The sequence below is a fragment of the Chaetura pelagica genome, unplaced genomic scaffold, assembly GCF_000747805.2.
Source record: "Chaetura pelagica isolate M959 unplaced genomic scaffold, ChaPel_1.0 scaffold47, whole genome shotgun sequence".
In the NCBI taxonomy this organism is placed as follows: Eukaryota; Metazoa; Chordata; class Aves; order Apodiformes; family Apodidae; genus Chaetura; species Chaetura pelagica.
Genome location: NW_009954140.1, coordinates 5,006,628 through 5,029,471, shown reverse-complemented (window position 1 = coordinate 5,029,471; position 22,844 = coordinate 5,006,628). Strand labels below are relative to the sequence as shown.

The window sequence follows — 22,844 nt, the reverse complement described above, 5'->3', positions numbered from 1 at the left end:
TCACAGCCAAGCAAGGCAGCTCTGCAGGTTTGGCTCAGTCAAACCAGTGTCAACCTGGAGCCAGTGGCCTTGCTCCAGACTCACAGCAACACCTTGCAGTGCCCCGTCCCCCCTTTCTCTAGAGAGTAACTGTGTTACCTAAAAGAAGCTTGATCCACCACCTTCCCCTCCCACCCCAGGAGTCCCCGTGCTCCTGCCCTTGGCCAGCAGCTTTTCTCTGAAGACCTGGCCAACAGCAACGAGCTCCCAGTACGGGTGGGCTGTGGTTTCCCCGCGCGGTTTCTCAGGCTGCAGCTCTCGCAGGGGACACCTGCAGCCCGTGCTGGAGCCCAGTGCTCCTGGCTGCCTTCAGCATCGCAACCAGAGCTGGACAGAGCCCAAACCTCATGCCAGCACAGGCTCCAGGGGAGCACGCTTGCACTCCTAAAGTCTGTGGGCAAGCACAGAGGGATTGCTGCCAACACAGAGCTGGGAGCCCTGGAAACTCACATTGAGCTATCCCATTTTTCACAGATGTCATGCCATGCAGGCTGTTATCCTTTCCCATGTGGAGAAGGAGAAAGGAACTCCCTTTTAGGCCCAAAGCAGCACAGCCCCAGACCGAGGGAGCCACAGATGACACAAGGCTGCTGGGCCTCCTCCCAACTTATCCAACAATCTATTTCCCTCTGGGGCTTTTGACCCAGACGCTGATCCCAGCAATGTCTTCCCACTCCAGACCTCATCACCCATCTGATATAGCAGAGTGAGTTGGTGGGATGTAGGGCTGGGGAGGCTGGAGGGCACCACAGCCTGGTTGGGACACACTGGCCGGACTCATAGCGCAGTGTCTGGAGAAGAGGTGACCTGGGGCCTCCCTCCCTTACAGTGATCTTGCCTTTCACTCTGCAAAAGCAGCTCAAGTAGCTGAGCTGACATCCTTGTTTATAAATTCTTTTTATGATGCACATTAAATATTTGCCACAACAAAGACTCTTCTCCTCTTTATCTGCTCCTTGGACACGTTTTCCCCAGCAAAGCCCTACAACTCTTGCTTGCTGTGGCCTCATGTAGCATCACCATCGTCACCACGCATTCATCATCATATAAAACAGAATTCTATTCCATTGAGCACTTAACATAAATATTAAAATAATGGAAGGGACAAAATATAAATCTACACACAACTTCATGACTACCATAGCACCTATTACCATGACAAAGCAAATTCTGGTTCAGGGGGAAAGGAAAAGGGGATGAGGAGGAAGTTAGGAAAAGAGGGACTTCGACGGTCATTAAATATGTAAATCACTCTTTAAATTTTTTTTGTTGTTGTTTTGCTTTTGTTTTAAGGTTACCAACCTTATTAAAATTCATTTCACTAACCAGCTCATTCTATGTCACTATGGATACCAAAGAACCCTTTTAAAAACTTCGGCGAGGCGTGGGTTTCTCAGAATAAAAACAAAACAAAACAAAACACGGCGACTTTCTGTTGGTGCTTTCATGACAAGTCCTGCCACGCGCCCCTCCCTGCACCCACCAGTCCACAGAAGGGCAATTCATTTACAAGTCCAGTTCTCAGTCTCCCAGGATGAGTTTGACAAAAGAGGCGACGTCTGTCTCTTTGGATTCGTGCAGGGTGAAGAAAGGATGTTGCTGGGAAAGAAAAGACAGAACAAACAGAAAGTTTATTATTCACCACGCTGACAACCAAACCTAAAACCTTTTCAGCCAGTCTTCAGGAGGGTGAAAAAGATTTTGTCGCCAGTATCATGATATTCGGCTTTACATGTTTTGCAGCTGAGGCAAGACAGGGAGTCTGAGGGGCCACTTCATGAAGGCTGCAGATTTGTGCTGCCCTCTCGATTCCCTCTAAATCCTGCTCCAGCTGGGCTGCCTGAGCTGGGCTGCTCTTGAAGCAGAAGCAGATATTAAACCCCACTGCCTCTGTCTCTAGCACACTGTGCCCTTCAGCACATGCTGGCCCTGCGGTGCCCCAGGAGATATGCCCCTCCTGAGACCCACCCCACCACACACCAGCTCCAACAGGAGCAAGCAAACCTTGCAAGAAGGCTGACTGAAGTGCGTTTTCCCTCAGCTTCCTGCTTTATCTGTGTATTTACCCTCTGGTGACTTTTGAGTCTCGTTTCTTCCCTGCAATTGCTCATACTCACAGCAGGAGATGGCTACTTTATCCCTAACCACTGCAAAGAGGAAAGCCATCCTGGCTGGAAAGCCATCCACAGCTGTATGTTTAACTACTTAATCGTGACCAACATGGGAAGACATCCTGCCAGAAAATCTTGCCTACATTTCAGCACAAATGGAAAAATATGTGTAAGGAGAAAAAAAAACACAATGAAATGCCCCCTAATAGCAAAGCTCCTCTTCACTAGCACCAGCAACTGATTTTGCTGCCATGGGCTGCAACACATCAGCTGAGATCAGCCAGCTTCCACCTGAAGTCACCAAACACTTGTTAATACCCTCTGTCCTGGCAGTTCATTCATATTTATTTAGAGGGTGTCAGAGAGAACCAAAAGGCAGTTGGAGCCCTGAGGGGCTTGTAGATGACCCCACCACTCTGTGCAAAACACTTTTGTGATTCCCATACACAGGCTGGGAGTTTGATTCCTGACCCTGCCATTTCAAGCCATATTTTTAAAGACAATTTGGGGTCTCCAGGGTTTTTCAAAGCTGCCCACCACTTAGTCCCTGAGCACTGGCTATTTCAATGATCATTTATGGAAGCAGCCAAGTGAAGGGAGAAGAGAAGCAAACAGATTTTCCAAGGTGGGCTTGAGCAGAAAGTTATGCAGTGAATAAAAAGAGGCAGCTCTCAGCAGCCGGGAAAAGACTCAAAACACTCCAGCAAGGAAGAGGAAGCACAATTATGTGGGAAACAGAGCTGAAATGGGTTGAGGCAAGGATCCAGACATAATTTAAGGTCTCTCTGGGTCAGACAGTCACGGGAATCAAAGTGTCTTGAATAACTCTCAGAGAGATGGCTCAAACAGCCTGCTGTGTTATTATCCCAGTCTGATGCCACTACTTTCATATTCCAGCTAAGTCACACCCAAAGCTGAGCTACCACAGCCTGGAAGCACCCACTAGTGTGACATGGGTGGCACCACCGGCCTCTAGCCCCATTTCTCAGTGAACCCAACCTCTCTGCAAGCACGGAGTCTGGTTATAGCACAAAACACCCCGTGCCAGGTGGGATGTGCTCCCTGAAATGCACAGACCACCAGGGAGGAGTCCTGCAGTAGTTTCATGCTCCACTTCACCTGGGGAAGTGGGTTTTAAAATTAAATTAAGCATCCATATCAGTTTTCCTGATCCTCAAGATAGCACAGAGTCATATTTTCCATGAGAAACCTCAGTTCCACAGGAAAGCAAGGGAGCAGTCTTGGTCTAAATGACAAGTCCAACCCAGCACCACAACTTAATGCCATAAGAGAGAAAGGAGGAATTAAAAAAGACCAACAAAACAGCAACCCTCAACCACAGGACCTCACAACATTCATGTCAGCCATAAAATACCACAGCATTGAGATACTTTGGAGAGGTGATCCAAGAACCTAATTCAATAGAAATGTGCTCACTTGCCAATGGGTATTAATGCTGCAACAGACAGAGCTGCTTCGGTGAACCTTTTTGATAAAAGGCCATTTGGCAAACTTCAGAAATTTGCTTAAAATATATATGTATTTCTTCAATAATAATAATACAAAAAGAGTTTAAAAAAAAGAGAAAAAGCCATAAACCTCAGGCCTCCCTTTGTCTGAAACCAGTATTTGGGCAAACTGTGAGTAAATTAGATCTATATATAGTCTAATTGGATTACAGGGCCCAGCAAGAAATGCTACAGGAATTATTCATTGCTTACAACTCAAGTTCAAAAGCAACCTGGGTTTCCAGCACATCTTGTAGCTAGAGAACACCTTAAACCCTGTCACCTTCACACCACAGAGGTCCAAACACCTCCGAGCACAGTGAGAGGTAGTGATGAGGCAGAGCCCCTGGATGGCATAACACACATCCTGTGAGTTCTGGGGCAGGAGACAGCAATGCCTGAAGAAATCCTGCAGCACTTTCCACCCTTAATCCTGAAGATCTTGCCAGTGGCATTGGACAGAGGAGGACATGCAGGGACAGGCAAGCACTTGGGTCAGGATCTTCAGGAATAACCAAGTTAGGCACTTCCCTGCTGTTAACAAGCTCTGAATCAGGTGAGAGTAAAAAGAGACTAGATGCTTAAGAGAGTGAAACACTGACTTCCTTAAAGCTCTCCAGCTTTTTGCCAGCTATTAGGAGCACCAGGTTCAATACCAGAAAGTTAGGAGAGAGAGAATCCATGAACTTGTGGGGCCCTAGCAGAAAAATCTCACCACAGACACTGTTCTTGCCAGCTCCAGCCCAGAGGTCTGGCTGAGTACACGCCAGTGTCTGCACTGCTGGGAGTTCACCAGCACTCATGCTCATCTGACCTCCAAGCTGCCTTGCATTTCCCCTGTCATAATCCTGTATCAGCATTTTCTTCCTTAGTTGCTCCTCTGCCCTAGACATGCTCACAGCAAACAGTCTCTAAGCAGCAGACAAAATTCAATAACCGGAATTATTAGTCACAAACTTGTCTCTGTCCCTAACATCCAGGAATTACTCTGTCCAAAAAGTCTCCTCTCCAAGGCACCATGACAGTAAAGCCTAGCAGGCCACTCAGCTCCTGCAGCCCATGTGGAGCATCTGTGGTGCATCCAACTCACTTGGCTGTTTGAAGCCATCACACAAACCCAAGTGGAGGATTTTATCCTTGCTAACTCTTCACAGCCTCATCCTTGCCCCTTAGCAAATTTGTTAACTGCTTTCACATATTTTTCTCCCTTGATCTGACTAGAATAGCAACTGGATGACATTTCAGAGAGCAACTCTGATTTGCAGTCACCCTCCCAAGACCCCGCATTGCCATGATTCTCATATCTATGATGAAAATAGGGATGCTAAGCATCCCAAATCACCAGTCAGGAAACCCTGTCTTCAGCATCTCATTCTCAGCACCTCAGCTCAGCTCTGGACCATCATGCTGCATGAAGCAGGCACACTCACCATAAGCTCTGGGTATGTTGGCCGTTCTTTGGAATTCTTCTTCAAGCTTTAAGGAATAAAAAAGATAAAGAACAAATGTTAAAGTCACATTCTCTGTAATATAAGCAATATAAGAATATATAAGAAATTATATTACATAATTATTACATAAGTAACATAAGCCTTAAAATTATGCCATGACAAAAGCAAGATTCCAAGTCCCTGTAGAATAAGTTCGACTTCTAATTCAAATGTTAAGCAAACAGCTTAGAAATTGAGGGCCCCTACAGCCAACACAGCCTGCACATGGGCCCTGGATGGCACACAGTGCTAGGCACACACAAGTGCAGTGAGCTCAATATCAAACAAGAGATCCAGCGACACCATAAATAGCAGTCAACACATTGCCTTGCTGTGGGCCAGGTACAGTTGTTTTTTTGGGTCCTATCCAGTAGGCCAACAACTAAGGGAATGGATACAGCCTCCAACCTTTGATTGGGAGTGGTGACCAAGTTGCTCTGAAGCACGTGTACAACTATTTGTTTATCACCGTGCTGTTATCAGCGGGGACGGTTACATGGGACATCCTTTTTTTCTCCTCTCCTACAACAGATGGCTCTGGAGGTTTGTAGCTGGAAGTTATTTTGGTTTCCCTCCAGCAGAAAATAGCTTTTAAAAGACAGGACGTAATCTCTACTCACTTCCTGACAGTGTATTTAGGGGAAAGACACTTGGAGCAACTTGAAAAGATCTTCACACACGTACACGTCGGTGGCGGGGAAAAGGTGTCACACTGAGCAAAACAAAAGTGAGAACCTCAGTGATGATAAGTCACTCCTCTGCTGGGATTTGCTGGAGCCCAGAGGAAGCAGAGGACACACACTGAATAGATATTTCCTGCTTGCTGTGTGTAGCAGGCTCATGTTCAGTGACATGTTGTGAATGAACAGAGGAACCTAGTTAACGATACGTGCCAATATTGCCGAACTGAAGGTACGGGATGTGTCACATCCTCTGAGCTCAAAAGCTCAGTCCAAGCTGAGATGCTAAGGTGAATTTGAAGGCTAGGAGTGCCCAGAAGCAGGACTTGGTTATAAACCTCTTAATTTAGACCCTCTGCAAACAAAACCTTTGTTCCTAGGTTACTAATACCAGGAAATCTGGTGACAAGATACTGAAATCAATGTAAATTTTGAGGAATGAAGAGCCATATCTGGATCTGATCCTGACTCAGACATCCCAGGAACTTCCCTACAGTGGCTACAGGTGAACAGATTTTCTCTGTCCAGGCAGCAGATGGTGTGATTTACTCAGCAATCTCTTGAATTTGAGATAGCCCTAAACCAGGCCAATCTTGATACACTGAGCTGATGTGATCTGGTTCAGTGTCAGAAGAACTGTCAGACTCCAGCAACACAACACTGGTGCAATCAGCAGCCAAACTTCACTTTCCCAAATCCCTGCCACTCCACTGTCATTGAGGGATCTTCAGCAATCCTAAGTGATAGGATTTGCAAAGAGAGGAACTGCCACATGCTCCCCAAAGCATGAGCTTTCAAGACACGAGTGCTGCTCAGCAGGGACATTCTTCTCACTGCAACCATCATGAATGGCTGTGGATATCTTACTCCCAAATCAGCCTGCAATCGTATCTGCAAGATACTGTGCTTGCAAAAGCAAAACATCCAAAACAACAGCCTGCCTGGCACAAACAGGCAACTTTGCAATAACAAGTAGTGAGCCAGCAGCATGGGAGAAAGACAGCTGGTCCAAAATCTCAGCGTGGGCCTTGTAAAAACAGGGGGCATTTTGTGAGAGGGTTTTTCCAAGCCAGCTCCCACCTCTGACAGACACAGAACAGTATGGGCACAGGCAGGTATTCCCCAGCACAGGTCAGCAGGGAGGTGTGCAGCTGAATCACAGGGACCTCAAAAACATGTTTGAACATGAGTCCGAAGAATCTGAATGTCAGTACTTAGAGTCCCTGGGCAGAAGTGGCTGATAATCCCCTTCCTGGGTCACAGCAGAGCCAGCTGGGCTCCAGGTCCTGACACTGGCAGCTCGGGAGCAGTCTCACATTTCTGTATTTGTCGATCTGCCGTCCTTTCTTGGCTACCACGCAAGCCCACCATCCACCTGCCAACTTGGCACGCCGTGGATGGCACTGCAGGGCCTGGAAAATAAAAACGCCTCCCCGGCGGTTTCCAGGGAAGCTGGAGGGAGCAGCAGTCAGGGGCCACGGGGCTGCTGCCAGCTCCCTTTGAACCATACGACGAGGGCAGCTGTGAGTCTCCTCGGGCGCTGGGAGAGCCTGTGCTTTCCTGCAGCTCTTGCAGCCTCCAGACAGCGCATCTGCTCCAGCCCTTTTCCTACACCGCAGCCAAACGCTCCCACCGCTTCCAGCTCCAAGCCCAATGGAAAGCAGCAGCTGCGGGGGCCATTGCAGGGTGATCTCTGCCCCGGCCCTGCCCTCGGGGACGTGTGTCTCTGGAAGGGAAGGGCAGGAGGACCCACCATGCCATGTCCTGCTCCCCTTCCCCACCCCGTGTTGCTCCGAGGTCGTGAGGGGCCAGCAGACCTGCCTGCCTTGCACCTGCTCGTGCTGCTGGCACAGCCACACACCCCCTGTCCTGCTGGAAAGGGGACAGCTGGGTGAGGAAGGATCCTGAAGCCCTTCGTGCTGCGTGTGCCTGAGCCTGGTCCCTGCCACCTCAGCTGAGAAGACCCCCAGGCCCCCAGAGCTGGCAAGGGGTGCGTGCTGCCCACACAGCCATGAGGGCCCATTCCTTCCCCTGAGGGGGAGGTTTTGTTCAGAAATACGAGTTGTAAACCAAAGAGACGCCTGTGGGGATGGGGACACGGGAAGGCACTGGGGCCTGCCCACAGTGTGGCAGATGTGAGCGGGGCCAGGGAGGCCAAGAGGGTATTTTACCATTGCGAGGTAAAATCGACAAACTCCGCCGAGAACTTCTCTGCCGGGAGCTGCGGCGACGGCTCCTCCACCACCTGCTTGAGCTGCTGGAAGGGCGTCCCCCCGAAAGCGCAGGATGGCCAGCTCGATCTGCGGAGACACAGCCGGCACCTCAGGCGCCGGGGAAGGATGCAGCTCATCCTCCCACCCCGCGGGTTCTGGATATCCCTGTGTACCCACTTTTTAGGCCTCACACAAATATGTGGCATTTCCTCACCCCACCCAGCCATGACGTCCTGCTAAACCTCCCTCAGCAAGGGGGAAAGGCCTGAGGAGACCCCACAGCCTCCACATTCAACCAGTCCCCCATTGCCCTCGTGTTACACGTCGCTTGGGAAAGGGTAGAAGTTAAAAGACAACCTCATTGCTGCAAAAGGTAACTGCACTATAAAATGTCTTTTCAAGCAGATGGATTCCCCCTAAACGCTGCGTGGGAGACATCAACCCTCCCTCCTTTTCTGACAGGGGAACTTTGTTAATTGCTAAGTGCTGGGAAGCTTTTTTTTGTGCCTGAAGTCCAACCTGCTCCTGGACGCCCTCGCCTTAGCCCATGCTGCCATCTCCCGGCAGCCCACGGCCACCGCACAAGAGTTGTCCCCACCAGGGTGTCATGCCACCAACGCATCCAAAAGGCAGCAAGGAGGTGACAAAGCAGCTCCATCCTCCTTGCCTTCCATCCTGTGATATGCTTCCTGGTACCCCAGAGCTGTATTCCCATTCCCACCCCACCACCTTCCCGAGGAGCTAGTGCCACCAGTGTCAGGGAAGATACGTATGGGGAGAAAAAATGAATCCACGAGCAACACTCAACCCTCCTGGCATCACAGCAAGTCCCCAAGTCACCCTACCATTGTGATCCCCAGGCTCCAGATATCAGATTTGACGCTGTACCCCTTCTGGTTCAGCTCCGGGTTAATTCTTTCAGGCTGTGGACAGAGATAAAGGAGGTTGAGGAACAGCGACGGTACCAAGTGCAATACCTGCACCCAGGGCTCGCTGTCCTCAGATGGGTCTTCATGGAGTACTTAGTCCATGCCACTAGCTCATTCCCTTGGTTGTCATGGAGACAGATCATCTGGTCTCACATCCTTGCCAGTAAGGACAGGCAATTAAATGGATCACCAGAAGCAGATGGTATCTGCACCAGGTATTGGGGTGGTGGAGCTGACCCAGCACATCTGGCACATAGGGGGTGACAAATCTCAATTCTCTAGGACTATTCTCACCGTGTACAAGTGCTCCTGAGCAGCAGCTCCTGGGAGGAGTCCAAGGGATCCAATCCCTGAGGACTGTTTTTCCTCCCAGATGGAAAGTACTATAGTCTCCACAGGGCAAGCAGCAAAAATGCAACACAGAGTAATTACAGAATCTTCCCTAAGGCCACAGGGAGGTGATAAGGCAGCTGGAAGCTGTGCCCAGGAGGTCTGATCTGACCCAGGAGAACTGTCTCCCCTCTCTGCCCCTTTACAAGGAACTTCAGGGATACATCTTCCAAAACGAGTTCCCAGGACACATTCCGGAGGCTGCTCCTTCTCCCTTTAGGATGACCTGATGCCCAGGCTCATGTTCCTCCAGCTGTCCTGCAGCAGCTTTCACATGCAGCTTCTCAGCAGCTCAACTTACAGCCATGTAGGGTTTGCATCCTGCATCCATGGTTTTAGCAACCGAGTCAACGAGGTAACCGCTAATTCCAAAATCGCACATTTTCACCTGCCCCTGCGTATTGATCAACACGTTAGAGGGCTTTACATCTGCAAGAAGGAACAGATACCACAGTCACTGTCACACATGGGCGGCTGTGCCAAGCAAAAAAAACCCAACAAAACAAAACCAAAGAGCTTTCTATCAGCAGAGGGCACCAAAGGTGCCCGTGCAAACCTCAGCGCTTTGTACACGCCAGAAACCCAGCTGGCTGCAGCTACTGCAAGTTCAGGTGAGTGTCTTCTGGTCTTGTCATGTGTCCTGCAAGTGGCCTTTCACTTGCATGCAGACTCCTTGCTCTAATTTGGGGCACTGGGAGGTAACCCTGCACATAACTGTCCTATCCCAGTGCACAAGGGCTGGCCACAGACTTCAGAGGTCTCACAGGGGAGCAGTCAGAAGGGCTGGAGGCATCTCAAAGGATGTTTGCAAATGGCTGGAGCTCTGGCAAGCCCCCAGCTGGACCTAGTCTCATGCCAGCAAAAGGAAAAACCCAGAGAGAAAGGATGAGGGATGGACAAGAAAGGGTGAGGAGGAGCGGGGGTTGCAGGGGAAGAGGGAGTAGTAAACTAAGACAAGGATCAAGATTTCAGAAATGGCCTCTAATTTTAAGGATACCAAGCCTGAAGGCAATGTGAGTAGCAGCAGGTGTGTGGGTGTTCCACACCTTATGGAAATTAGGCCAGTGTCTCATCTATTTATTATTGCCAGATTTATCTGCTTCCCATCATGGCCTTATAATCCTTGGTGCATTTACACTTGCATCATGCTTATGAAGGCAGTTTTAATCACCATTAGAAAGGGAAAGTAAGGCACAGACGAAGCTAGTAAGTGATATCCACGAGAGCATGGAGATGCTCTCCTGCACAGCAGGCAAGCGCTCCTGGTGAGACTAATCCCAGATAAAATCTCAGCACAGCACAGGTAGAACAGGCTACCCTCTCTTCTCTTGTCCCAGCACTGATCCCCCGAAGGGAAGCAAACCTCTCCCTGTTGTCACCCAGAAATAAGAGGTCTCTTCTACAACAAGGTCTTCTGTCTACATATGATAAACTATTAAATAGAAGAGCTGAAATACCATCCAAAGGAGGTCAGAAGCTGCTTTTGAGTTTTGCTTATTAGAATGGGGTGGTTTACAGTTCCTTAGCATCTGTTCTCTCGTAAGTGTTTTGCAATCGAAAGGTTCAGGTATCTGAGATCCTCACCCATCTGTTACTACACTGAAGTAAAATAATTTTCAGTGGAAATCAAACAAGTAAACAGAAATCCAGAAGCTGAGCAGCATTTTCCACCTACTGTAAATGATACAGAAGGCAGAAACTCAAACCCCAGCCACATGCAGGCTGTACAAAATGCAACTGCCTGCTTGAGCTGAATTCTACTTGCTTCAGATGCTCCTTTCTGTGGCAGCCACACACTCCAGAGAGGGTTTTTTCCTCCTCATGACAAATTGAAAATGACCCTTTAAAAATAAAGGTGTCAAGCAGGAACACTGCAAATTTGTTTCTTTCCAAGTGTGTTCATGGCATCTTTGAGATGCTCTAGAGAAGAAAATGTCAGAGGAGTTTAAGGAGGGTATTTATGACTTCACTTGAGGCTATGTTAGCTGTCAAACTATCCTACCCCACCAGTGCTCAGGGAAGCTCAAAGAAGGGGATGAGGATGGTTGGATCTCTGCATGAGGCGTCACATGGAGATACCTCTCCCTGCATGTCAACATGGAGCTTTCAGGCCACGGGAAAAGCCTTCACAAAGCCTGATCCAAAGCCTACCAAGGTCAGAGGAAAAGTCTGTTTTAATTTTGCAGAGGTATTGAAGCAGAGCACAGATTTAGACCATGCATTAGGCAAAGGCAACCCAGGGGAAACAGCCCTTTCTCTGCCAGCACAATCAGGCTGGAGCTCACTTCTCCTCCACCTCGGGGAAATGCTGGGAGCAGCATGTTGTTTTTAAAGAGCAAACCAGCAGACACCTCCTCTGACTGGGTTTTGCTAGTCATGAGATGCCAGGCAATATTTTTGCTGTCAAAGGCCCGTTTTATGTCAGGTATTTTGGGAGCCCTGTGCCTGGCCAGCCCTTGTGAGGCTGGGAGCACACGGCGCAGGGCAGGCACCAGCATGGCCAAGGCTGTGTGCCTGGCACTTACCTCTGTGGATCACGGAGAGCTTACTGTGTAGGTGTTCTAGTGCTTTTACAATCTGAAACAACAAATTGAGAGTGAATCACAGCTGGCAGCACCATGATGAAAAGGAAATGCTATCTTGGCTTCATCTCCCCCACCCTCACCAGAGCTCCTTGGAGGCAAGGAACTACATCTCCCATGAGTCCTGTGCCATCACAGCAGCCCAAAGTGACAGTGGGTACCCAGACATCTCCCCACATAATTTTGGAGTATTTATGTCTTGTAAATAACATCACCTCAGATGAGATACTGGAAGCCAGCTAGAAATGTTCATAGGCTGGCCTATGGACCATGCTCTTCCTAGTGCAAATACAGCAAGGAGACTGCACCATGTAGTGTTTGCTTGACAGAATCACAGAATTGCTCTGGTTGGAAAAAGAGCTTTAAGATCAAGTCCAACCATAAATCATTGAGCCCAACCATAAAGACACCCTTTTCTTTCCTTCCTCACCCTGCTAATACTCACAGAGACAGCTATTTTTCCTAAGATGTCCTCAGGAATTGTCAGGCCCTTATCAATTACATGTTTGTAGAACTTGTCCAGTGAGGTATCCATCAGCTCCATGCAAATCCACACATCTCCCTGCAGGATAAAGTAAGTAAATATCTGCCTACTGAGACAAAGAGTCTTTTCCCTTCCTTTCATGTGCAAGGTCTTCTTTGGCACTTGCCTTTTGCTGGTCTTTTTGCCTCTTCCCTGTCTATTAGAAGACATCCAATAAAACTGTACTGAGCTTTGTCTTTCCCTCCTCCCCAGCTGGAATGAAGTGCTGTCCACTACCATTTAGGATGCATTTTTTACTCTTTGCCCAAAGCACAGTCCCAGTGATCAGAGTCCCTGAAAGTTATCAGGACTGAGGTTCTCTACATGCTCAGGTCCCTGCAAATGCTCAGCCAGGAAAAGTTCAGCTCTGCAGAGCTATGCTTAAACTTCTTGAATAAATCCTGCTCTTCAGAGCTTTCCACAGTTTTCCTCCATGTGGCTTTCTCATTGCAAGTCAGGACAATTTTAACACTAACTGATCAGGCTGTGAGTCAGTTGTCCCCACCACTCAAACCCAGCACCAAGCACCAACATCTTGGCACATTCCTGGCATCAGGGATTGGCTGCCCTTGGCTCTTCCTCGCATGGAACAGCATCTCTCCTTGCTTGCCAAGGAGTAACTTGTAAGGCACAGATCCTTAGGCTGAGCCTGAGCAAATCCATATTATACCAAGTCTCCATGTCTAGATGAAGATTAAACCCCTGGCACTTGGAGGGAGACTAGGCATGGGAATTCAGAGCCTAGGAGAGAATCCACTTGCCCAGGGGCAGTGCAGCTGATCTCCAGGATGCCATACCTCTCGGAAAAGTGCCCCATAAAAGGTGACAGTGAAGGGGCAATCTACCGTCCTCATGGAGATATCCAGATCCATCAATAGCCTCTTTTGCTCCTGACTGTTCACCGTGGCTCGGATCCGCTGGAAGACACAACAATTTAGCATTGGCTGTCAGCACCTCCATTCCATCCTGCTGCTGCAGGGCACATGCCACAGCCATACCTGTGCTCACCACACTGCCCTGACATCATGCCTTTACCCTTTTGTCACACCTCTTTCTGTCACCCTTTTATCATTTATCTCTGTCAGAGTGTCTTAGGCACTGTCACAAGCACAGCACCCATGGTAGGAGCACCCCTGTGCAGCAGAGGCTATATCTACAGTAGAAAAAAATAAGAATATTCAAAAAATGATGGCAAATATCACAGAATCCCAGAATGTTGGGGGTTGGAAGGGACCTCTGGAGATCATCTAGTCCAATCCCCCTGCTAGAGCAGGATCCCCTAGAGCAGATCACACAGGAACACATGCAGGTGGGTTTGGAATGTCTCCAGGGATGGAGACTCCACAACCTCCCTGGGGAGCCTGTCCCAGTGCTCTGTTACCCTCAGACAAAAGAAGCATTTTCTTATATTCAAGTTAAACCTGCTGGGTACCAGTTTGTGACCGTTGCCCCTTGTTCTGTCACTGAACACCACAGAGAAGAGCCTGGGCCCATCTTCCTGACACCCCCTGGAAATATTTATAAGCATTGATGAGATCCCCTCTCAGCCTCCTTTTCTCCAAGCTGAACAGCCCCAGCTCTCTCAGCCTTTCCTCACTGGGTACAGGCTCCAGTCCCTTCAGCATCTGAGTGTCCTTGTGCTCCTCATGCCACAGCCATACCTGTGCTCACCACACTGCCCTGACATCATGCCTTTACCCTTTTGTCACACCTCTTTCTGTCACCCTTTTATCATTTATCTCTGTCAGAGTGTCTTAGGCACTGTCACAAGCACAGTACCCATGGTAGGAGCACCCCTGTGCAGCAGAGGCTATATCTACAGTAGAAAAAAATAAGTATATTCAAAAAATGATGGCAAATATCACAGAATCCCAGAATGTTGGGGGTTGGAAGGGACCTCTGGAGATCATCTAGTCCAATCCCCCTGCTAGAGCAGGATCCCCTAGAGCAGATCACACAGGAACACATCCAGGTGGGTTTGGAATGTCTCCAGGGATGGAGACTCCACAACCTCCCTGGGGAGCCTGTCCCAGTGCTCTGTTACCCTCAGACAAAAGAAGCATTTTCTTATATTCAAGTTAAACCTGCTGTGTACCAGTTTGTGACCGTTGCCCCTTGTTCTGTCACTGAACACCACAGAGAAGAGCCTGGGCCCATCTTCCTGACACCCCCTGGAAATATTTATAAGCATTGATGAGATCCCCTCTCAGCCTCCTTTTCTCCAAGCTGAACAGCCCCAGCTCTCTCAGCCTTTCCTCACTGGGTACAGGCTCCAGTCCCTTCAGCATCTGAGTGTCCTTGTGCTCCTCATGAAAAAAAGAATACTGCAAACACAGACAAACAAGAAGTCTGTGTGCAACACAGTGCTGGAAACACATTGAACATCAACACTTTTCAGACAGTTGCCCCAGTGAAGGCATGTGTCAGAACAAGGGAGGGTAGAGATGAGGGAGAGCACAGAGGGGTCCACACACACAAGACAAGGAAGGCACCTCGGGAGGCTCACTCTACCTTCACTGCCATGATCTGCCCGCTCGGCATGTGCCGCATCTTCTCCACCACCCCGTACGCACCTCGTCCCAGCTCAGAGATGGGCTCCAGGTCATCAGCTTTCACCTCAAAGTTCTGCAGGGGAAAAAACCATCATCTCAAAGGCAGCTGCTGAGCACACGTGCTGAGCAGGGACAAAAATGCCCCTAAACCCCAGCCCTGTTGGCACCTGAATTCATCTCTCTGCATCCCCCCTCCCTATATGTGCTCATGAGGCTAGGAAGAAAATCACGGTCCTCAGGGTCGGTCAGGAGAATTAACTACTGTCAGGAGAATTAACTACTGTGCAGTAATTAGCAGAAATCTGAAGAGGATGTGCCATGTAAAGGCATGAGCAGGGAGCCTGTGTTGAGGAGCATCCCGAGCCAGGCGAGTGCAGGAAGGACCCTTCCTTCAGTGGGATGCTCTCCCTGCCCACCACTCGCACCCAAGTGCTCCTGCCAGCACTTTCAGCTTCTCCATCCTTTAAGGGCTGGGATGGAAAACACCATGGCAGCTTCTCCCTTAGGAATCACCTTCAGTCCTTTATTAATATATTTTTCTCCTTCCATCCTCCCCCTCCCACAAACAATCATGGCAATATCTCCAGGTTCTTTTAAGGCTTGTTATTTCTCCAGACCTGTAGTTGGGCCGGTTACCAGCTGAGTGTGCCCCATTTTTAAAGCAGGGAGGATTTATTTTGTCTAGCATTCAAGATCTCTTTCCCCTGGCCTGACACAAAGGATGACTTTGTTTGGTGCCCTGCATTCTAACCTGTCCTTCTCCTTTCTACTGTGATATTGTGCAGCAGCTCTATTTTTTTGCTTATTATTAGTTTTGGATCTTTTAAATATGCCCTTGCTACTAAAACCAGCCATTCTGTTTGCTGAACGCACAACCACATCAGTCAATCAAAGAAGCAGGTTATAATGAACTGATTCACAGTGCATAATCCCACCCCATTTTTTGCTGGCACAGCAGAAAAAAAAAACAAAACCTGCAGCCTGAAATGTGTTGGATGAGGATGCCAGAGCAGGCAGGGCCCATACACTGTCTCACTGTGCACTCGAGCTCCTGGCCATTCGCTCACAGCTACGTTGCCTACAAAAGGAGCCCTGACTCATGTTTTTGTGCAAGGCAGAGATTTAAGCATCTCTGACAGCCCAACATGGCTCCCAGTGTTCAACAGGTCCTCTCCTAAAAAGCACTTTGTCTCTCTCAGGGCCACTCTTAAATTTTGCAGCGGAGTTTAAAGGGAAAGGAGGAAAAGAAGAAAGGAGGAAATTCTTTAGTGTGAGGGTGGTGAGACACTGGCCCAGGTTGTCCAGGGAAGCTGTGGCTGCCCCATCCCTGGAAATGTTCAAGGACAGGTTGGATCAAGCTGGGAATAACCTGATCTAGTGGGAGGTGTCCCTGCCCATGCAGGGGAGTTGGATCTAGATGAATTTCAAGGTCCCTTCCAACCCAAACCACTTTATAATTCTATGACAGTGGCTTTCCCTAGAGATCAGAGTGAATGTAGAAAGGCTGGTGGAAGACAGAGGACGTCCTGTAAGAACTTGGCTGAACAAACAGGCAGCAGTTTTATGGGAAAAGCAAGCCCCAGCATGTTAGTCCCTCCAAGATAGCCACATATCTGTAAGAAAGACTGAGCTCTGGGTTTTACAAGTGCATTTCTCATTGCACCGTCCAACATGGTCAATCTCCCTCCCTGCATGGAGCCTTTTTGGAGCACTTGAGCTTTTCCTCATCTCTGGGAATGCAGAAGAGAAATTGCTTTTTTGGAGCAGGCATGTGCTCTACCAGCAGGCATTTTCTCTGCCTCCGCGCTGCACCATTTTGCTCCAGAGGCATCTCCACCTTCCAGTGCCTGCTGCATGCCAGGGAAAATAGAAAACTCAAAATGAAAGAGAAGCATCCAAAGACAGACATTATAAAACACTACTGGAATAGCATTTCACTTCATAAATTAACTTGCTGACACTGAGGCCTATCTTTTGCACCTCATAAATCTATTGCCCAACTATAAAGTGCTTTTATGAATGCTGCTGTGCCATTTTCTCATATCAAAATAGCTGCCCTTAGTTTTGGTTTGGTTTTTTTCCCTGCTTTTTTTTTTGCTTTTTTTTTTCATCAGCTGGGCTGGTTTCTGTGCTGTCAGAAGGATTTGCTTCCAGGACAGGAAAATCTACCCTGAGTTAGACTCCCGATGAGATGGTCTTCAGTATTAGTGTAGGGGAATAGTTAGGATGGCCTTTTTTTGAGGGGCTGAATTTAAGCAATCTCATGAGCAGCCTGCCTGGATGAGCACCCAGGACCATAAGCAGCCAGCCCAGGATGGTCACCTGTCCCCAGAGATCTTCTTGTCACCATAACTCCTGGTCTTACCTCCTCGCCAATAGAGATGCATGCTTTGGAGTCTAGATCTCTGGGTGGCCTGCAGGAAAGGAAAGGGAAAACTTTTGAAATATGCCTTACAAATATGGGAAAAGCAAGCCCCAGCATGTTAGTCCCTCCAAGATAGCCACATATCTGTAAGAAAGACTGAGCTCTGGGTTTTACAAGTGCATTTCTCATTGCACCGTCCAACATGGTCAATCTCCCTCCCTGCATGGAGCCTTTTTGGAGCACTTGAAGTTTTCCTCATCTCTGGGAATGCAGAGGAGAAATTGCTTTTTTGGAGCAGGCATGTGCTCTACCAGCAGGCATTTTCTCTGCCTCCGTGCTGCACCATTTTGCTCCAGAGGCATCTCCACCTTCCAGTGCCTGCTGCATGCCAGGGAAAATAGAAAACTCAAAATGAAAGAGAAGCATCCAAAGACAGACATTATAAAACACTACTGGAATAGCATTTCACTTCATAAATTAACTTGCTGACACTGAGGCCTATCTTTTGCACCTCATAAATCTATTGCCCAACTATAAAGTGCTTTTATGAATGCTGCTGTGCCATTTTCTCATATCAAAATAGCTGCCCTTAGTTTTGGTTTGGTTTTTTTCCCTGCTTTTTTTTTTGCTTTTTTTTTTCATCAGCTGGGCTGGTTTCTGTGCTGTCAGAAGGATTTGCTTCCAGGACAGGAAAATCTACCCTGAGTTAGACTCCCGATGAGATGGTCTTCAGTATTAGTGTAGGGGAATAGTTAGGATGGCCTTTTTTTGAGGGGCTGAATTTAAGCAATCTCATGAGCAGCCTGCCTGGATGAGCACCCAGGACCATAAGCAGCCAGCCCAGGATGGTCACCTGTCCCCAGAGATCTTCTTGTCACCATAACTCCTGGTCTTACCTCCTCGCCAATAGAGATGCATGCTTTGGAGTCTAGATCTCTGGGTGGCCTGCAGGAAAGGAAAGGGAAAACTTTTGAAATATGCCTTACAAAGTTCAATTCTGCCTCAATGAGTCAATACAATCCCCAGTGTCCCCCAGGCCATCCCCTCACACCCTCAGGCCCGCAGCCCTCACAGCCCTGAGCAGTCTAACAAGCCTCCTAGCTTTGCAGGATCAACAGATACAGCCAAGATCCACAAAGTCACCCCAAAAAGGGGTCAGGAAGGAAGCTGCTGGAGTTGGCATTTCTCACATCCAACTTTCCCATGCAGGAAACCAGAGAGATCCACTGTGAAAGGCAAACTAGGTGGCAAGCACCAAACCTCTGCCAGCCCGTGTGAAAAATGGATTAGACAGGCAAAAAGGCCTAAACCCACTGTAAATGATTACCCAAGTCACACAGCACGGGTTAACAGGCTCATAAAAGTCAACCCTCAAGGAGGCAAAGAAAAACAAGCAGGCTGGAATTGCACAAATTCCCTTAAAACGCAGCATGTTCTTTTGCAAGGCTGTGTATGTAGGGAAGGGGATGAACTTTTATGCCTTGACCAAATCCATGTTACTCAAACTGAGTGGTAGAAGTGTCCCATTGGTTAACAATGGCTGCCCATGCTGGTGTTTCCCTTTTGCTGGTCACATCATTAAGCAGCACAAGACATGTAGCATGGGCAGTGATGGGTGATGGGCTGAGACCCCCTGACTGTACCTGGAGCTACAAAAGAAACAAAAGGGATGTTCAATTATTATCCTTCCTAATGCTGCCAGAATTAACCTAGGAATGTTGCCCGTTTCTGGTGAAGGGTCCCCCTTATCCCAGACCTGCAAGCACGAGTCCCGGGTGCTGCCCAGCCCCTGGCTGTGCCAGTGCAGGCACCAAGCAAGGCTGGGAGGCAGCTGGGACTCGTGGTTTTCTTTTTATTCTGCCTTAGTGTTTGCAGACTTACGTGGAGCTTGTCTGTGGTTGCTCAAATGCTTCTTTAGGAATTTTCAGCCCAGGGTTTCGCTTCTTGCCTGCGAAACAAGAAAGAGGCAGAATGAAAGCAAGGCTTTTTGTTGTTGTTATTTTGTTTTAATTTGCAAAACACAGCTTGTCTATATTTGTTGACCTTATTTAACATAAATGTCCAGCCAGGCTGGTGGTGTAGACTCAGGGCACAGAGTTCAAAACATAAAGTGCCTTTGTTCAGTAATGCTTCATTTAGACCTGCAAAGTTTGGCTGCCAACTTGGTACAGAAAACAGGCAAGAGCTCTGGCAAAGGCAGGCCATGTGAAAATGCAAAGTGAAAGGTATTCTCCTTTGTCAGCCCTACCCACGTAGAATCCCTATGTTTCTTAGATTTTAACCATTTCAGATACACAACTGCAAACCCTGGTGGGATTAAAAAACTTTTAAAATTTGAATCTGAAAGTCCAGAACCAGATTCTGATCCTATTTAAGTGGCTGTTTCACTTCTTGGTCATTAAAGTTGTGCAAACCCAGCAAAAATAAAGCAGAATTCAGTTTGCAGGCTTCAAAGCCATTTGTTTCTGTTCACACTGACCAGCCAAGCTTTTCTGAGCTGGATGAAGCTCAAGCTCTGAAGTAGTTCAAATGCAGGCTCTCCTGTAAAGGAGGTCCAAGCCAGCAGACACAAGAGCCAGCCAGACTAGAGAAATACAAGAACCTTTTTATGACTAAACATATACAGCCACATTTCAGCACAGGACTTTGAATTCATGGATAAAATAACCTGAAAACATAAGTCATGTCACCAAAACCCCAAGGTAAACATCTGGCTGCTTAGCTGTGTAATAAAATCCCTGGTCCCCAAAATCAGCACAAGCATCTAATTTAGTTGTTAACCATTTTTAACCTAAGAATTGATATCAATTACTGTCCTTCCCAACACTCTCTTTTCAAACTTCTCTACATGTTTGTGTTTGTTTCTCCTCTTGACACAAACTCATGTCAATAAATGTTTGTGCATCCCAGTGCTGGAGGGGTGCTAGATCAAAGTGCAGGCACCCAGAACTGAAAATTATCTTTTAGAAGCAATTAGTCAATTCAGATTAACAATCTTCTATTTTATTTTCCCCCTGTGTCTGCTCCAAAAGATAAGATCATGCTTACTACTTTTGGCAAAGAGTCACTCCAGGATAGGCAATGACAACCCAGCTGACACCATTTCTTGCAAACCATTGTGAACACTTGCTATTTTTTTTAGAAATCTACAGAGCTGCAAATTTACAAAAGGGAAGAAAAAAAAAATTTTTTTTAAAAAAAAAAAGCAGCCAATTCTCTGCTCCAAGGAGCTTCCAGTCTAGCACAGAAAAGGCAAAATAAAAGAAGCAAGGTCACTCAGAAGCATGAAGAATAGCTCTCAGTTTTCCCAAGAGGTAAAAGCTCGTCCATTAGGAAGTAAGAAACATTGTAAAAAACCATGGAGGAATTCCTACAGTTAGCAGAGCTGTTCTTTGACCCTTTTCCTTCTAGTTTTCTTGGTTGTACTACGAAGGTCTCTAGAAGGCAGAACTGAAAAGCACACCCTGCTGTGGGAGAAGCTCTAGATACCATTTCTTGCCCAGGCTGTGCCAAGTGCTCATTGCATCCAACAGGATGCTAAATGGGTAACCGTGGTGTTGATGTTGTCATGTTTTAGCTAAAAAAGGAATCTCAAAAATACAGGTCTTGCAGTGAAGGCAAACAAAAACTCTGCTTCTCTGGCAGCTTCTAAGGCTGCCATCCCAGTGACTTCTCTGCCTCCAGAAACCCACCTGCATCCTCTTGCAGTTCAAACAAACACAACAACCACAGGCACAAGAAAAGCAGGATCTTCATCTTATTTTTGCACAACAGAATCAAGAAAGAAATTCACTGACTTGCCCATGGAGGCAGGAACTGCCTCTTTAGCTCCAGAGCTGAATTCTTCCTATTAACACTCACCAGCTGCCTCCTGGCATACTTCTACACATCGAGCACCCATCCCCACTGCTGCTATCACATTCACCCAACCAAAACCAAAAGAGAAACAAGTACAAATTTGCTCTGTTCTTTCCTTTTTAATTTTTTTTTTCTTTTGTGGATTTCTTGCACAATCCCGTGTGCTGTACCTGAACCTCAGGAACTTGCTCCCAGGCAGCTCTGGGAGGGGGAAAACGAACCTCCTGGAAATTAACCTAATTTGAGTGTGAACCAGAACAGGTCGTGCAGCATTTAATCTTACCATGGTTCACAAGTGGTGTCAGCAGAAGAACTGGGTAGCAAAATGCCAAACCCAAATAAATATTAAAAGCCTTCCGCCTTCTGGTGAAATAAAATCTGCACTTTGGGGAGTTTATTTTCCTTGTCTCTTCTTCACAGAATACAATATTTTGAAACTTTGCCATTTTTTTGAAGCACAATCTGTTCACGTATCGGAGCTGCCAAGACACAGACACAGTTTAACGTTCTTTGGGGTTTTCTTTTCAAGAGAGAAGACAGCAACAACAGTAGCAAGAATAAAACACGGATGGCACCAGGAGAAGGGATTGCAAATGGGAATTGCCATGGATGGGACTTGCACCTGCAGCACCAAGAACCCCTGAGGGATGAGCGGAGGGGGAAAGCAGCTCCCTGCACATGGTAGCTCACCCTGTGGTTGTTTCATCAAAGTTTCAGGCTGTGATCAGGCAATTTCATGCCTCTCAACTGGATCAGGGCAGGTTTGGGAGCTCCATTTGTTACAACATGCAAAATGCTTGTCTGTCCGAGCCCTCTGGGGCCAGTGCCTGCAGGAAGCATTAGCAATCCTGAACATTGCAATCAGAAGCAGGGAGCAGTGGTCAGCACCGCTCTGCAGGGTGAGTCCAGGTCACACATGCTTGAAGGAGTTTCTCCCCAAAGGCAAACACTGACACTTAGAGGGCTGTGAGGTTTTTTTTTTTAAGAAAAAAACAAAACAATTATGTCCCAGAATCAGTCCTGTTGAATAACAACTGCCAAGCAAGTATCTTGCTGTCAAAATAAAGTCCCCCAGTTTTACCATAGCAGACAGGGGCTTTGATAGATGCTGCAGTATTAAATAGCAGTTTGCAGAGAAAGTCGTCCATACCAGAGCTCAAAATGTGGAGGCAGCTTAATAACAAACAAAATTGGATGTTACCTGTTCCATCCACCAGAAAACCAGTATTTTCCAGTGTTTGTATGAATCATTGTTATTTTTAGCTTTGTTTCCTGAAGAAAATCACCACATGTGTGTATTTGACAGTCTGTGTCTCTAGTGGCTGATTTCAGCCCTATCTGACAGAGAAATTGAGCTTTTGGAGATTGTAAATATGATAAAAAACAGGTGACTAAGGAAAGTCCTCAGCACAGAGGCAGGCTGAAGCACAAGAGCAACCCATGGCAGACACCAGGCATCCACATTCAAGCTGTGCAGAAGCTCCAGGTGTCTCAGACACCAAAATGACAGTACGAAGCTCAATCCCAAGGCACAAATCAGTTGGGGCCTGAGCATCAGCACAGTGGGTTCATTGCAACTCCCTGAGATTTGCAAAAAGGAAAGT

General features: G+C 47.6%; 1 protein-coding gene across 1 annotated transcript; it reads right to left on the bottom strand.

Annotated features, from left to right (window-relative positions):
* Positions 1-1,081: 1,081 nt before the first annotated feature.
* Positions 1,082-21,946, bottom strand: MAP2K6 (mitogen-activated protein kinase kinase 6). Its single transcript, XM_010002708.1, is given in 13 exon segments — positions 1,082-1,638; positions 5,089-5,134; positions 8,000-8,104; positions 8,106-8,128; positions 8,887-8,964; positions 9,662-9,789; positions 11,886-11,937; positions 12,388-12,504; positions 13,263-13,382; positions 14,977-15,090; positions 18,279-18,327; positions 19,264-19,330; positions 21,931-21,946. Coding segments are annotated over 13 exon segments (993 nt in total). The 3' UTR covers positions 1,082-1,560.
* Positions 21,947-22,844: the final 898 nt, after the last annotated feature.